General features: G+C 49.0%; 3 protein-coding genes across 3 annotated transcripts; all 3 read left to right on the top strand.

Annotated features, from left to right (window-relative positions):
- The first annotated feature begins 5,359 nt into the window (after window positions 1-5,359).
- On the top strand, window positions 5,360-8,898 carry F5891DRAFT_1135271 (uncharacterized protein). The gene is made up of 11 exons (XM_041364791.1): window positions 5,360-5,740; window positions 5,798-5,900; window positions 5,950-6,586; window positions 6,658-6,864; window positions 6,921-7,062; window positions 7,114-7,395; window positions 7,448-7,644; window positions 7,699-7,898; window positions 7,967-8,092; window positions 8,145-8,300; window positions 8,351-8,898. The coding sequence occupies exons 1-11, from the start codon at window positions 5,539-5,541 to the stop codon at window positions 8,598-8,600; spliced, it is 2,502 nt and encodes an 833-aa protein (XP_041233228.1). The 5' UTR covers window positions 5,360-5,538; the 3' UTR covers window positions 8,601-8,898.
- Window positions 8,899-9,777: 879 nt separating this feature from the next.
- Window positions 9,778-12,029, top strand: F5891DRAFT_207748 (major facilitator superfamily domain-containing protein). Its single transcript, XM_041370902.1, has 7 exons — window positions 9,778-10,097; window positions 10,154-10,219; window positions 10,276-10,436; window positions 10,497-10,631; window positions 10,681-10,840; window positions 10,889-11,399; window positions 11,448-12,029. The coding sequence occupies exons 1-7, from the start codon at window positions 9,915-9,917 to the stop codon at window positions 11,684-11,686; spliced, it is 1,455 nt and encodes a 484-aa protein (XP_041233227.1). The 5' UTR covers window positions 9,778-9,914; the 3' UTR covers window positions 11,687-12,029.
- An 807-nt stretch (window positions 12,030-12,836) lies between these two features.
- On the top strand, window positions 12,837-14,074 carry F5891DRAFT_996368 (uncharacterized protein). The gene has a single exon (XM_041378366.1). It carries the CDS (start codon window positions 13,120-13,122, stop codon window positions 13,894-13,896), a length of 777 nt encoding a protein of 258 aa, XP_041233226.1. The 5' UTR covers window positions 12,837-13,119; the 3' UTR covers window positions 13,897-14,074.
- Window positions 14,075-14,141: the final 67 nt, after the last annotated feature.

The raw sequence follows: 14,141 nt of genomic DNA, 5'->3' as shown, positions 1-14,141 counted from the left end.
CTGGGAGAATTTGTCTGGCTCTCGTGTCAAAACCTTCCGCTCAGACAATGGGGGTGAGTTTATGAGTGACGCCTTCACAGCAGACCTCGAACATGCTGGAATCACATGTCAACGCTCCGCACCTTATGCTCATCAACAAAATGGGAAGGCGGAGCGCGTTGTAGAGAATCATGCCTCTCATGGCGTGATATGGTAGTTTTCACCAAGGAGTACACAGCACGAACTCATAGCATTACTCTGTGCGCTACCCGCAGCTATCTCTATATGAGGCGCAGCTTTCCCGCGCAACGCGCGCCATGCGCGCACCATTCCTGCGCTTCGCGATGTATACGCGCGCGCGCGTTCCCGCGCTTGCGCGCCCTATGGCGCCAGCCATCCAGAAGCATCCATCCACTGTCCACCAAGCTCCCTAGTGCGTATATTTCCATTTCCTTTATTAGCATAGTTCCACCTTTATTTTTATCATGCATTCTCACTCATATATATATTTACATACCTACTCGGTAGCGCTTCGGCTCCGCTTGACCGTGCTTAGGCGCACTATATAAGCGCCAGCAGTACATACTATTACTTACCTTACTTTTCCCTTGAACTTACTAGTTATCACCCACTATTTACTTAGCAGTACATAGTAGAAGTCTATTGGTCTACACTTTGCATCTATCTTTTCTTATATTGCTTTATATCATCACTTAAGCTTAGTCTCTTTTATTTCCGCTTACGCGCGCGCGCTTTCCCGCGCTTCGCGCTAATACGCGCGCGTGTTCCCGCGCCTTCGTACCTTGCGCGCACTTGCGCTTTCTCACGCTTCACTGAAGCGCGTACCTCTAGATCTTCGCAGCACTCGCTTCCCCTAGGGTCGAACACACTTGTCTCCTCAAGAATAGCAGACTAGGTAACGCGCGACCTCACAACATTTTATAGATACAGTTAGGAGCATCCTTGTTCCTCATTGTGTTGTAGTTTCTACAGCGTGATGCGCACAATCGAAGGTCGCATGTACGCCATGCTGGACTTTGCACGCCTGCCAAGATCTCTTTGGGGTGAAGCTGCGCTCACTGCCTGCTATCTCTTCAATCGGACAGAATCTCACGCGCTTCCTCCAGGCAAAACTCCCTACGAGATGCTCCACGGTAATCAGCCTAACCTCGCTCATTTACGCGTTTTCGGGGCGTGTTGCTTTGCACGCATCCCCACAGAACAGCAGCAAAAGCTTGGACCACGGTCCCGTGAAGCTCAGTTCATGGGTTATCCACCTGGGGTAAAGGCTTGGAGATGTCGTGACACGCACACCGGCGCATTCTTTAATTCAAGGGATGTAATCTTTGATGAGAGCACCATTAATTGTTTGCACTCTGACAGCAACAATGACGAGGAGGATCCGCCTGCTTCCTCACATGCTGCGCCTCACCCTGCTCCTCCACCTGCTGCGCCTCAACCTCTCACGAGAACCCAGCCTCCTCACCTTGAGGTGATACGGCGCTCGGGCAGAATTCCTGTCCCTATGGAGAAAGGTCAGGAACTCAAGGACCGTATCGCAGCAGCGAAGGCACAGCTTACAAGGCAAAGAGAGGTTCGCACCGCACGGATCACGGGTGTCCCTCCACCTTCCAATGATGCTCTCGTGCCGCCGGCTCCCATCGTCACAACGCCGACTCCCATGCCTGAGCTCCCAGTCCCAACAGCTCCAGACCCTGATGCAATCGTCCCTGAAGACGACGAGATCGGCTTCTCCCAGGCACTCGCCAACCTCATCATAGTGGAAGTGTCCTGTTTATCAGTCCATAGCGACTCACGTCGAAACCCATTGACTCCTGGGTATGACCTCCGCATCCCTCCAGCAACTTACAACGAGGCTATGCGCAAGCCTGATAGCGACCACTGGTGTGCTGCCATGCATAAAGAAATGAACCTGATGTCAGAAATGAACGTGTACGAACTGATATCACTGCCTGCAGGTCGTCGCGCAATTGGGTGCCGCTGGGTACTGGAGTTCAAGGAAGATCTCAAGGGTGGCCCTGTATTCAAGGCACACCTGGTGGCCCAGGGGTTCTCTCAAATTCCGGGTGTCGACTTCGGACGAACATTCGCACCTGTAGTGAAGTCTACCTCTATTCGCGTCCTATCCGCGCATGCTGCTGCCAATGACTGGGAGCTCGATTGCTTCGACGCACGCCGAGCCTTCCTGTGGGGGAAACTCCAGGAAGACGTGTATATGCGTCAACCCCCAGGCTTCGAACATGTGGATGTCAACGGTCTCCCACTGGTGGCGCATCTGCTATCATCCCTTTATGGACTCAAGCAGGCGGCATTCGACTGGTATGAGCTGCTTCGTGATGTGCTCGGTCGACTCAGATTTTTGCGCTGCGAGGCCGATTACACCGTTTTCATCTTTGATCACATCAACGGCGAGGGGGTGAGAGTGATCTGCATTATAGCGTGGCACGTCGATGACGGACTTGTGGGATCAAATAATCGGGCGTTTCTCAACCGCACAAAGGGACAGATAGCGGAACGCTTCGGCATCACCGATCTCGGGCCTGTAATGAAGTACCTTGGGATTCAGTTTGTCCGCAACCGCAGAACACGTGAACTCTGGATGCATCAGGAAGAGTACATAACGTACCTACTGGCCAAACACGGCATGTCCAACTGCAACCCAGTATCCCTTCCTATGGACCCTAGCTTCCCCTTTGGTCGTCCAACTGATGTCTTCCCTCACGTCGACGATTTGCAGACAGAGTATCGCAAACTGGTCGGTGAACTCCTCTACTTGGCCATGTACACTCGGCCCGACATCGCGCTTACCATCATGCGCCTGGCTCAACATAACGTCTCCGCCGAGCCAAAGCACTATGTGGCAGCGAAGCACATTCTGCGCTATCTTGCGGGCACATCAACCCTCCGAGTCCATTATGGGGGTGCAGGGATCAACGCATCCCTGCACGGCTTTTCAGATTCAGACTGGGCGTCCAGTCCTGAGGACCGTGTGTCAATCTCCGGGTACGTTTGGTTCTACAACGGAGGCCCCGTTTCACACTCTGCGAAGAAACAAACCACGCAAGCGCTGTCGTCCACCGAAGCCGAGTATATGGCACTCACCTCCACCATCCAAGACGGACTATGGCTCCAGTCTTTCTTTGGATGCCTTAGCATCCCTCTGTCACTGCCACTGCAGCTGTTCGCAGACAACGCCGGCGCCATCGCCTTGTCGAAGGAAGCAGCCAATCATACCAGGACGAAACATATCGATCTGCAATATCACTTCATTCGACGACACGTTGAAGAGAAGACTTTCGCACCTATTTGGCTGTCCACGCACAAAAATACTGCAGATATCTTCACGAAACTCCTCCCACGACCTGCCTTCACCCACCATCGTTCCGGTCTCGCGTTAGTACATTGTTGAGTCACCCCTCTCTCGAGCATTGCCTCGTTGAGGGGGTGTGTTGATATTCAACATCGTCATCACTCTCGTTGTATTTCCTTTTACGTTTGTCATCTTCCTCTTTTGTCATTGATATTCCGGACTCTATACAGTACTTTATAAACCTCTTCGTTTTCGTCCTTCGTACCTCAGCGGTTCTTCTACCACACGCTGAGGTACATATCTTAATGTTTGCACGCCGACTTTCTCTCATTGTATTCTGTCCATAGATTGTCTTCCAGGTATTATGAATAGTAGCGGTTCTTCTACCACACGCTGAGATTGTCTTCCAGTTCAACATCTAACATCTCCTTGGTTCTCCTCCCTGGTCCTTCTCCTTGGCCCTCCTCCCTGGTCCTCTCCTCCCTGGCCCTTATTTTTGGTCCTCCTTCCTGGTTCTTCCTCCTCCCTGGTCCTCCTCCCTGGTCCTCCTCCCTGGTCCTTCCTCCTCCCTGGTCCTTCTCCCTGGTCCTCCTCATTGGCCCTCCTCCCTGGCTCTCCCTGGCCTCTCCTCCCTGGCCCTCCTCCTTGGTCTTCTCCTCCCTGGTCCTCCTCCCTGGCCTCCTCCTTCCTGGTCTTTTCTTATGGTCCCTCCCTTCTCCCTTGAGGCAGGTAATTGACATGTCTCTATCTCTCTACTTTCTATTCTACTATGTCTCTCTTCTCTCCTGTATTAGTACTACACATGTATGCCCCAGTTCCAATTAAAATTTGATTTGATTCATAAAGTGATAAAATGAGTATCAAGTTTGAGACTTTGAGAATTTGTTGGCAATTTTGTGTGAAGTAGTCTGGCATTATAAGACTTTGTCAAGAATCACATATGTTTGCAATATGTGTCATAATTGTGTCTTTGGTGATTTTCCTCAGTGTAACCTGCCTATCTAAAGCTTTGTCAAGAATGGCAGAAGATGGCAGATATTGGCAGATATTGGCAATATGTATCATAATTGTGCCTTTGGTGATTTTTCCCAGCGGAACCTGCCTATCTAAAGCTTTGTCAGGCTGAGTGCAATTATGATAGATATTATACAAAATTTATGTTAGATAAAGCTTTACAAAGCTATGTTATTTTTGAGTCAATTCCCTGATGGGTCCACATGATCCAGAGATATCACAATTTTAGTATTTATAAGAAGTTCAATCAAGTCAAATAGCACATATCACAACTATACTACATCAATATATAGTAGATTAAGGATAGTAGAGACTAGAATAAGGTTAGCAAACTAGTAATTTCAGTAAGTCTTTATACAGCTTGTACAGCTTGTACAAATTGTACAAGGTGTACAAGGTATACAAGCTTAGTCAGATTATGATTAGAAAAAGATAGGGATACTTGCTAAAATTCACATATTTATGTTGGTTCATATTATCTATAGACATTAGTAGCATTGGTGATGTGATGTTTTATTATATGTTTGTGAAGTTTGTGAGATCTGTGATGCCTTGTGGCACCTTGTGGAACCTTGTGTGGTCTGTGACATCTGTGACGAAATCAATAGTTTGCTGATGCTTGTGTTTGATTGTCCGCCTTGGACAACCTTTCAGTGCATTTTTACTGGCTCGTCAGCGCGATGGAGAATTCAAGAGGATCACGTCGGATCATGATATCATTGCAGAGGTTAAAGATATGGCTTCTATTAGCTACTTGATGGACATCAGGACACTAGACGTGGTGTGGCCGCATGAATCCTTTCAAGAATCTCACATCTGTTCTGGGAGAGCGTTTATCATCACGCCACCTTCCAAGTGATTGATAGCCCAAGTGAACTAGTTCTCTGCACAATCAGTTCTCAATATTTTGTATCATACTTACAATTGACCAAGATTTCAAGATTTCAATGGTGGACTGAGTTGTCTAAGACTTGTCTTGAACGCTAAGTGCCCATTGCGTAAGCATTCAAACGTTATTTTCTGCTTAGAGAAGAACCGTGATCTCCGAGTCATCTACTTATTAGAAAACCTAGTCTAATTACATCTTCTAGGTTTCATTCAGTCTGGCTATCTGGCAATGTCGTCGTAACCTGTATATACTATCCCGCATCGCTCATTCTCTTCACTACTCTTCAGCACGATTCTTTTCACGATCTTCGTCATTGTCAGTGCCCATGTCCTGGAATGCGTCAGTCCTCAGTGCTGTATCCTCAGATACAGAGCCTACTGTTGTCATCGCCTTTGACTCTGCCAAGTACATCTTTAATGTTGGTGAGAATACTACCCGTGCGTTTCTCCAGAGCAGGAGGAACTGGAAGAAGACTAGAGGCGTGTTCTTGACTTCTGTAGGCACCCAGCGAGCGAGCGGCCTTCCAGGTGAGTTTGATCCTGATCATGTGCAAGCGTGTCAACTGTTGATCGTGTTTTCGACAGGTTTATTGATGACTTTTGCGGACTCGGGTCTTACCAGCCTCAATATTGCCGGGCCAGCCGGGCTGTTGCACTTCATGGCAGTTATGCGTAAATACACATTCAGGTACTTATTTTCTGATCTTCAATAGTTCATCTTAACCCTATTAGCATAGGGAAAACATGTCCGTGAATCCGATCGAAATACCTACTTCCCGTCTCCCGGATGAATTACCTGACGATATACCCATCTACAAGGACGATAATATTTCTGTGTTCGCATTACCAGTTCCTACTGAGATCCATTCAATGGAATCCTCGGAATCGGTCATAATGCCACACTCTGAAACTAGTGCCGTTAACAGGAGATCGGGAAAGAGGAAGCGTTCGTCTTCCCCTGCTGTACCACCGCTACAGGAAGTCATATCTCACCCTGACTTCGACCCTACCACGCTCGTCGGCGACATGGCACAGGAATGGCTTCGTCACATTGTGCGCGCAATGTTTCCTGGGTCTGCCGCCAAACCCGTCATTTCGTCCGCGAAAGTCGAACATGTCTCCCAACCGTCAGGCTTCAACCGCCCATTACCTTCATTACCTGCATGCAATCTACGTACAACGCTCGCATATGCAGTGGTTGGTCCGCGGGTTCGGGGAAAGTTTGATGTCAAGCGCGCTGAGGCGCTGGGCCTAAGTGCTGGGCCGTTACGTGCACGAGTTGCAAGGGGGGAGACGGTCACTGTAGTTGGCAAAGATGGAGTGGAGAGAAGTGTTGGACCGAGTGATGTTGTAGGTGCTAGTGAGAATCCTGGGGTGCGTTCATTTTCTGCGTTTTCTAACCATTCGCTCTCGATTTGGGACACAGTTGGCTGATCGAATTATAGGTCGTCTTGATACTGGACACGCCCAGCACTGCGCATATACCATCTCTTGTAAAGGGTTTTGAGAGTGGCGCGTTCTCAAAATACTGGGGCGAGGGGCCGGAAAAGAAAGATCACTCACTGAGAGTTGTCTTTCATCTTTGTGGCAATGATGTATTTGAGCATGAGCGGTATAAGGCGTTCATGAAAAGGTTCGATGACGATGTACACGTGAGTACCTCTTGTTCTGGACGTGCACTGCGCTGTTCTGACGCGATTGAGAGCAGCATATCGTTGCGTCTAGAGATCATGTATCAGATCCGATCACATTTACTAGCGCGGCGTTCAACCAGCTGAGGCTCAACCACCTGGATAGCGACATCTTCCCTGTGCCCAAATATTCTCTAGAGGCTAAGAAAACTATAGACAGTGCGTTAGTCCAATTCCTAATCCATGTCATGTAACTTTAAGATGTGGTAGCCGCGAATCTTCCGTCCAATACCGACTGTATGCGTGCGCACACTGTCATCGACATTCGTCCGCCACGGCCACCACTACGAGATCCCCAGGCAGAAGCGAATGATCTCTTTCACCCCGCCGTATTGTCTGGCGAGCTCTCATCACTCTCTGACGCTGCCAGAACGCAATTTTCCGAGGCACGAGCTCGCGTCGACGAGGCTGCAGTACCTGATGTTATAGGTAAGGACGTCACAGTGGTCACGCTCGGAACAGGCAGTGCTATACCTAGCAAGTACCGAAATGGTTTGTCCTTTTCCGTTTTCACCCCAGAAACCCAACTGGATTATTTGTGTAGTTTCTGGTACACTCCTGTGTATCCCGGGAGCAGGGTATATTCTCCTGGATGCAGGAGAGGGTACATGGGGACAACTCTCTCGGAACTATGGAGCTGCTGTGTGGGACGTTTTGAGGGCCCTGAAGTGTATCTTCATAAGTCACATTCACGGTGACCACCACATTGGTCTCGCAAAGATCTTGGCAATGAGACAGCAGGTGCGTATCCCCGCTCATACCCTGATGATCTCCTGGTGTTCATGTGTGGAGAAGCTTGACCCGCCCCCGGAAGAACCACTCTACCTCATCAGCAATCGCATGGTATTCCTCTATCTTCGGGATTACAATGCGCTTGAGGAGCTTGGGTTTTCGGAGGATGCTCGGGCCCGTGTGGTACCTATCCTGAGTGATGAGATTCATTGGCGCAACAAGGGACGGGGTGGGTGGAATTACGGTGATCAAGATCAAAAGGGGTGAGTGCCAGTTTGAGCCCTTAGCCTTCTCATACATTGACGCGTATTGTTCTTTTCTTATCGTAAAGATCAAGGCTTGCAGCAGGAGCGTTGTGCAAGACGCTTGGATTGCAGAAAATAAATACCGTCGATGTGGAACATCGCGCGAGGTGTCATGGGTTAATTGTCAAGCATCTGGATGGGTGGTCTGTTGTGTACGGCGTCGCTTTTTACTCTTCTGTTGTGTTATTTACAGCGCATCCTCAGGTTCTCAGGTGATACAGTGCCAACCCAAAAGCTCGTGCAGGCAGGTGCTGGAGCCACTCTGCTGATCCATGAGGCTACCATGGCCAACGATCAAGTTGAAATGGCACGCGCCAAGATGCACAGCACCTTTGGGCAGGCGATCGACATAGGCAAGAGGTGCGTTTCCATGCAATACAATTACAGACCTTTATTCAACTTGTAAACAGCATGAACGCACAAAACATCCTCCTTACACACTTCTCGGCCCGCTACCCCAAGATGCCACCTTCTGTATCTGAGCGTCAGGCTGGCGACCCCGTCGTTGCATTTGCATTCGACCATGCTAACATCAAGATAGGGGACATGTGGAAAATGGGCCCGTATGCACGCGCGATTGAGCAGAGTTTTATTGATATTGCTGATATTGAGGGAGAGGAGCCGGAGGTGATTGACGCGGCACACGTGGATATCAGCTGAGACCATACGATTTGAAGCCTGATAATTTACTTTCACAACCTGGGTTTGCGGAAACTTGAACATTTTATGCAGACAAAACGACAATTTTATTGAGATTCGGGGAGGGAGTGATTCCGAAGCTTGTAACGGATATCAAGCAGACTGAGGTACTAGGCGCTATCTCCCAAATACGCTCGGTCCTGCCTCGACGAAGTGCATCCTACATGGCAGATATGGTAATCTATATAAATACTGTCCGCGGTACTGAAACACGAGCTTTCAGTATCACTTTTCGTAACCAGTTTCTATGAGGAGAACCGTCGATCGATAGACGGACTGGTATTAAATGTGGGTTTGGAGATTTGGATACAGTCGCTTTGGAGTCATCACATGACGGAAAACCCTTAGACACTGCTTAGATAAGTCTGCTATCGTTGCTGTCACATCAACTTCTTTCACTGCGTTAGTGCAGTGGTTGCAAAGCTCTCCTCGACTCAGAAGCACTCCAGAATCCAGGATGTCTCAAGGATGGTCTGAATGTGATGTAGACCCCTTGACGCTGGCCGAAACTGATGACAATCACCCCATGGAATCGCCTATATCAATCCCTACTAGGCTACTACACCGAGTACCTAACACACCTGCGTGTTCTGCAGATGTTCAAGTGGTGAAATTGTCATGCTCATAGTGCGCAGACGTTGGACAAAGTAGAATAGGAATGATGTGACGGAGGGTCTTCCTGTACCAGCTATAAGCCTATAACCATGGTCACAGTCATCTAGCGTTGCGAGAATGGCCTCAAGTTGGAATTGTCATGAACGATTGTTGCTGCAAGAGCATCCTTGCAAGTACTAGTATACCCAGTCAGATCAAGAAACTAATTATTACAGTAGAATCACGGAAAGCTGGAGGACTCTTGGATGGAAGTATTTTTAGAGACACGCACAATGACAGTCAGATAATGAATGTCTGCCAATGTTCCTTTGCAAGGGCTTTGAAGGTGAGAAAACGCTCGAAAGTAATGCGCCTGTACTCCGGTGTCCCCATGCCTTCGCTGAGAGGCCGCGATCGATTGAGGGCTGGTATGGGTTAGTTAATTATGTGACGACTCCAAAGCGCACATTATTTGCGTCTGTTTGTTCTCCGAGTCTAATCACTTTTGGCGTAACGGTTCAAGCGCGGACCACATCCTTGACAGCCCGGTGATCATAGTATTCACCCTTAGATCATCATCATGGTTAAATCACCCAACCCGCGCCGCGGCGCCGTCCACAATAAAATTGCTCCCTGATTCAATCATCCCATCGTCTCCCATACTTCTGCAATTATCATTTCATGTCTCCTGATCCTACGTCTCAACAGCCGGACGAGGAAACGCCTTTGCTCCAATCGGAGGGAAATAGTACACCGGTGAAGAAACCACAGACACCTCTACCATGGCGCCAGTTTTCAATGCTCCTGGTGTTGCAGATTGCAGAGCCAATGACATCGCAAGTTATCTCACCTTTTGCGCCACAGGTCAGCGTTTATCATTGAAGATTTAAATAAATAAAGTTACAACTTGATTGATGTAGCTTATTCGTGACATTGGAATCACCCACGGAGATGAAGCGCTCGTTTCGTTTTATGTTGGGTTGTTGGTGAGCGGATCAGTAGAGAGCGTTTTCATTGTGGTAATCTCGGCGTTTTGATCTAGCACTCGCTATTCTTTGCGACAGAAGCGCTCACCATTTTCCACTGGAGTCGTCTCTCTGACTATATTGGTCGCAAACCTGTCCTGCTAATTGGACTGTTTGGACTCTCTCTCTCGATGTTTTGCTTCGGTTTGTCCAAGACATTCTGGAGCTTGGTGATAAGGTCTGTTCTGTTTCTGTGTTGTCTCCTTTTCGAGTCAGAGTTCACATCTTGTTGTAACAGTCGTTGCCTGAACGGCGCACTCAATGGAAACATTGGTGTTATGAAGAGCATGACGGCTGAAATAACAGATTCGACTAATGTGGCCCGCGCATGGGCATTCCTCCCTCTTGCCTGGTCCAGCGGTAGCACACTCGGGTGTGTCCCGCCAAGTTTTCGTTTTCTAGATATACTGAAACAACCACAGGCCACTCATCGGCGGAGAACTTGCGCGGCCTGCGGATAGGTTCCCTAATATCTTCGGGGATTCTGCATTTCTAAAGAAATATCCATATTTCTTGCCATGCGCAGTCCCTGCCACAGTATCAGCGTTGACATGGATTATCGCTTTTCTTTACTTGAAGGAGGTATGTTATCTCATCGTATGACAAGATGAATCTTCATATCAGTCGCAGACCACAACTCCTCGAATAAACATAAACCAATTGCTACCTTGGAAAAAGCGCAAGATTTCCCCTTCACCGACTCTAGAACCCCTGCCAGTATCATCTACGATCAGCGACAAGCCTGTCCCCATTCGAGCTCTTTTCGTTCGTCGCGTGCTCATTGCAACCGGAAGCTACGCCGGGATTGCCCTCATTGATATCGCATTTCGCACTGTACAACCCGTGTTCTATGCTACTCCCATATCGCTGGGTGGTCTAGGGCTTGATACTCCAACCATTGGGACTATCTTGGCGCTCCAGGGAATATTAAATGGCGCAATGCAGCCATTGGCCTTTGCTAGACTTTATGATATCATGGGTGCGAAAAAACTTTGGCTGTTCGCTGTAACGTGTGCCCTGCCTATGGTTGCTCTCCTCCCGACCTTGAATACGCTGGCGAGATCTAGTGGCATTGTTCAGAGTATATGGTATTTGGTGACCCTACAGGTTGCTTTGATGGGCTGCACGAGTTTTGCATATGGTTTGTCGTCGTCGTTCTCTCACTGATATTTCTGATGTGTTACGGAAGGCATCTCGTTTATGTATATCACTGCGGCTTCCCCTAACCGAGCGTCCGTAGGTGCGACAAACGGGTTCGCACAAGTGATCGTTTCTATCATGCGCGCTGTTGGACCGGCTGCAGCCAACTCCGCGTTCTCAATTAGCATTGAGAAACAGTATCTTGGAGGGAATCTGGTGTATTTTGTAATGCTAGGTATGGTGTGCATGGCGATGGGCGTCGGTATCTTGTTACCTCGCACTATGTGAACTAACTAGCTTAGAGCGAAGCAAGTCTTATTTGTTGTGTCAATTTGAACTCGTTAGCCTTCGCAGCGTTTCTTCAGGCAGTTCGTCTCCTGACGCACCGGGAGTCTCATGTTTTGCTTCAATGTATCCAGAGTTCGAGGTTGACCGAATGCCTTGAAGCACGAAAGGTTTTATCTTATTGACCAAAGAGCATCCCAGGGTAGTCTCCCCGAGGAGGTAGATATAATTATTCGCACTGTTGTTCTAGGCGCATCGAAGTATCCTGGTAGTCTGGTTTAGCGCGTCAAGGTTTATTTATCAAATGGCATCTTAGTATCGAACCAACCTTCGAAATTCATAGGCAGCCACATTTACCCGATATAGTAATCAGACACCGTTCCAAGTTCCCCCGCCATTTTGGTCTAGATAGACGAGGAATGTAGTCATATCTAACTAGAACTGTGATGTTAGCTCTGCCTCCAAACTCAAAACGAGATTCGTGAAGAAATTGAAAGCATGTTTAGGGAGCGAGGAATGTGGTGTCTGACTTCGACACCACATTCGTCGCTCCAAACTCGGATAGCAAACGCGGACTGTCTTTCTATTTTTTTTCAGGACGACAATGTGTGACAGGGAGTGAATCAGCAAATCAACTTAGCGAGAGGGACATGTGATAGTCCGTACCATACGTTGATGGGAGCATCCTGTTATCGCAGTGACAGCACTGTGGCGGTGGTAGCGTGAACAAAATTGGGTGGGAGGAGGCCGGCGCGCGTGCGGTCACAAGTTGCGCGACCATGTGTAATAACGCTGGCTAAGGATGATAAGTCATGATAAGTCTTATTGATTTGCACAACTGACATGGGTGGGAGGTGAGGTTGTGATAGAGCTATAAAGAGCTCCTGCATCCCCATTATCTTTAATATATTCACTCACCGACCAACGCTCTTCATATTGCAAAGTATATCTCCAATGGCAGAACCTAAGGTAGATCTTGCATCGCTCTCGCTCTTCCGCGCGACGCCTGCGCAGACTGAAGAGTCACGGCGCCGGACTTTCCCGCAGTGGGGTGGCACTCTGAGTCAGACGGACTACCTTGCGCGAGATGCGGCGATGGAATTGGGCGAATACGCCAAGGATGGAAAGTGGATCACTTGGTGAGCGCTCTACTTTGCTAGTGAAGGTGAGCTGATGAAAGAGAAGGATACTGGCGCCACGGGACGACCCCACAACACTTGATTTTATGAGTGCCTGCGAGACGTAAGCGAATCGATTTTCCTTGACAAAAGAGCAATTTCTGACGTGTCTTTGGGGGCAGATACAAGCGCACAGGTCTCGTCGCTTACCCCTCTTCCTCTCCATCTGAGCCCAACTCAGTGCACGAAGCAACTTGTTATGGTGTCGCCTGCGTGTTCACTCCACCCTCGAAGCGCGGGCGCGGTTACGCAAACCATATGATGAGCCTCCTGCATTGGGTCAATGCCTCGCGTGCCAATCTTCCTGAATTCCCCGAGGCATGGGGTACACCGCCAGAAGAGGTAGCAGATGCTGGTGGAGGTCTATTCTCGGTGCTGTACAGTGATGTTGGGGAGGAGTTCTACCGGTCGGCTGGCCCTGGAGGTAAAGGGGGCGGATGGGAGAAGCGAGGAGCGATCTCAACTATTTGGGAGGTGGGCACAGAGGAAGGTGATGATGAGGGATGGAATTGGTTGACAGAAGAGCAATTGAACGGGCTTTGGGAGCGTGATGCCGTTCGGATCAGGAAGGAGCTGGCGAACATGCCAACGAGCGACAGCTCATATAAGGTAGAGCGCCCAGCGGCATTCGCGACATACCTGTCAACGGATGGTGTCTGCGAGTTCCACATCACAAAGTCAACGTTCGCCTCCAATTTTTCCATGGCAGACGGATTCTGGGGCGTAGAGTCCACGAGCGACCCAGGGACATATGCAAGCTGGAGCGTTGACTTGAAACCGCCTCCAGCAACGTTGATCGTCACGCGACTCTGCGCTAGTGAAGAGATGTTCCCTGGGCTGATTGCGAAGATCAAACAGGCGGCTAGACGAAGCGGAATTGGAAAAGTAGAAGTGTGGAATTTGAGAGTAGGATTGAAAGAGGTCGCGGAGAAGACGGGTGGGCGGACGTTCATACGAAATGAACATTTGCCGCAGATAGTGTGGTATGGGCCTGGAACAACGGGAGATGTAGAGTGGGCGTGTAATGAGAAGTGAGTCCTCTTGCCGTCCAAAATAAGGGATTAGCTGACGGTGTTCAACAGATTCTGCTGGTGCTGATACGTTTGCGGGACAGCCAGCTGAGTGATGTCTAGTGAACATTAGAATCGTGTATTCTTTTTACAGAGTTTACACAAAATCACATTGCGAATGACTCCATGAGTGACTATTCAGCAATTCACGTTTCGAGTCACGTGGGAACTGAAATTGGAAAGGTACTCATTTCTTAGGAGCCTTCGAGT

The sequence above is a fragment of the Suillus fuscotomentosus genome (assembly GCF_016647785.1).
Source record: "Suillus fuscotomentosus strain FC203 chromosome Unknown F5891scaffold_2, whole genome shotgun sequence".
Lineage (NCBI taxonomy): Eukaryota > Fungi > Basidiomycota > Agaricomycetes > Boletales > Suillaceae > Suillus > Suillus fuscotomentosus.
This window is presented reverse-complemented; position numbering and strand designations above follow the sequence as displayed.

Coding starts and splice junctions, on each gene's coding strand:
- F5891DRAFT_1135271 (XM_041364791.1), top strand. CDS start 5,539: ATGTCCTGGAATGCGTCAGTCCTCAGTGCTGTATCCTCAGATACAGAG. Junction 5,901..5,949: donor ATGCGTAAATACACATTCAG/GTACTTATTTTC, acceptor CTATTAGCATAG/GGAAAACATGTCCGTGAATC. Junction 7,645..7,698: donor TCTTGGCAATGAGACAGCAG/GTGCGTATCCCC, acceptor TGTGTGGAGAAG/CTTGACCCGCCCCCGGAAGA.
- F5891DRAFT_207748 (XM_041370902.1), top strand. CDS start 9,915: ATGTCTCCTGATCCTACGTCTCAACAGCCGGACGAGGAAACGCCTTTG. Junction 10,220..10,275: donor CGTTTTATGTTGGGTTGTTG/GTGAGCGGATCA, acceptor GTTTTGATCTAG/CACTCGCTATTCTTTGCGAC. Junction 10,437..10,496: donor TTCTGGAGCTTGGTGATAAG/GTCTGTTCTGTT, acceptor TTGTTGTAACAG/TCGTTGCCTGAACGGCGCAC.
- F5891DRAFT_996368 (XM_041378366.1), top strand. CDS start 13,120: ATGATGAGCCTCCTGCATTGGGTCAATGCCTCGCGTGCCAATCTTCCT.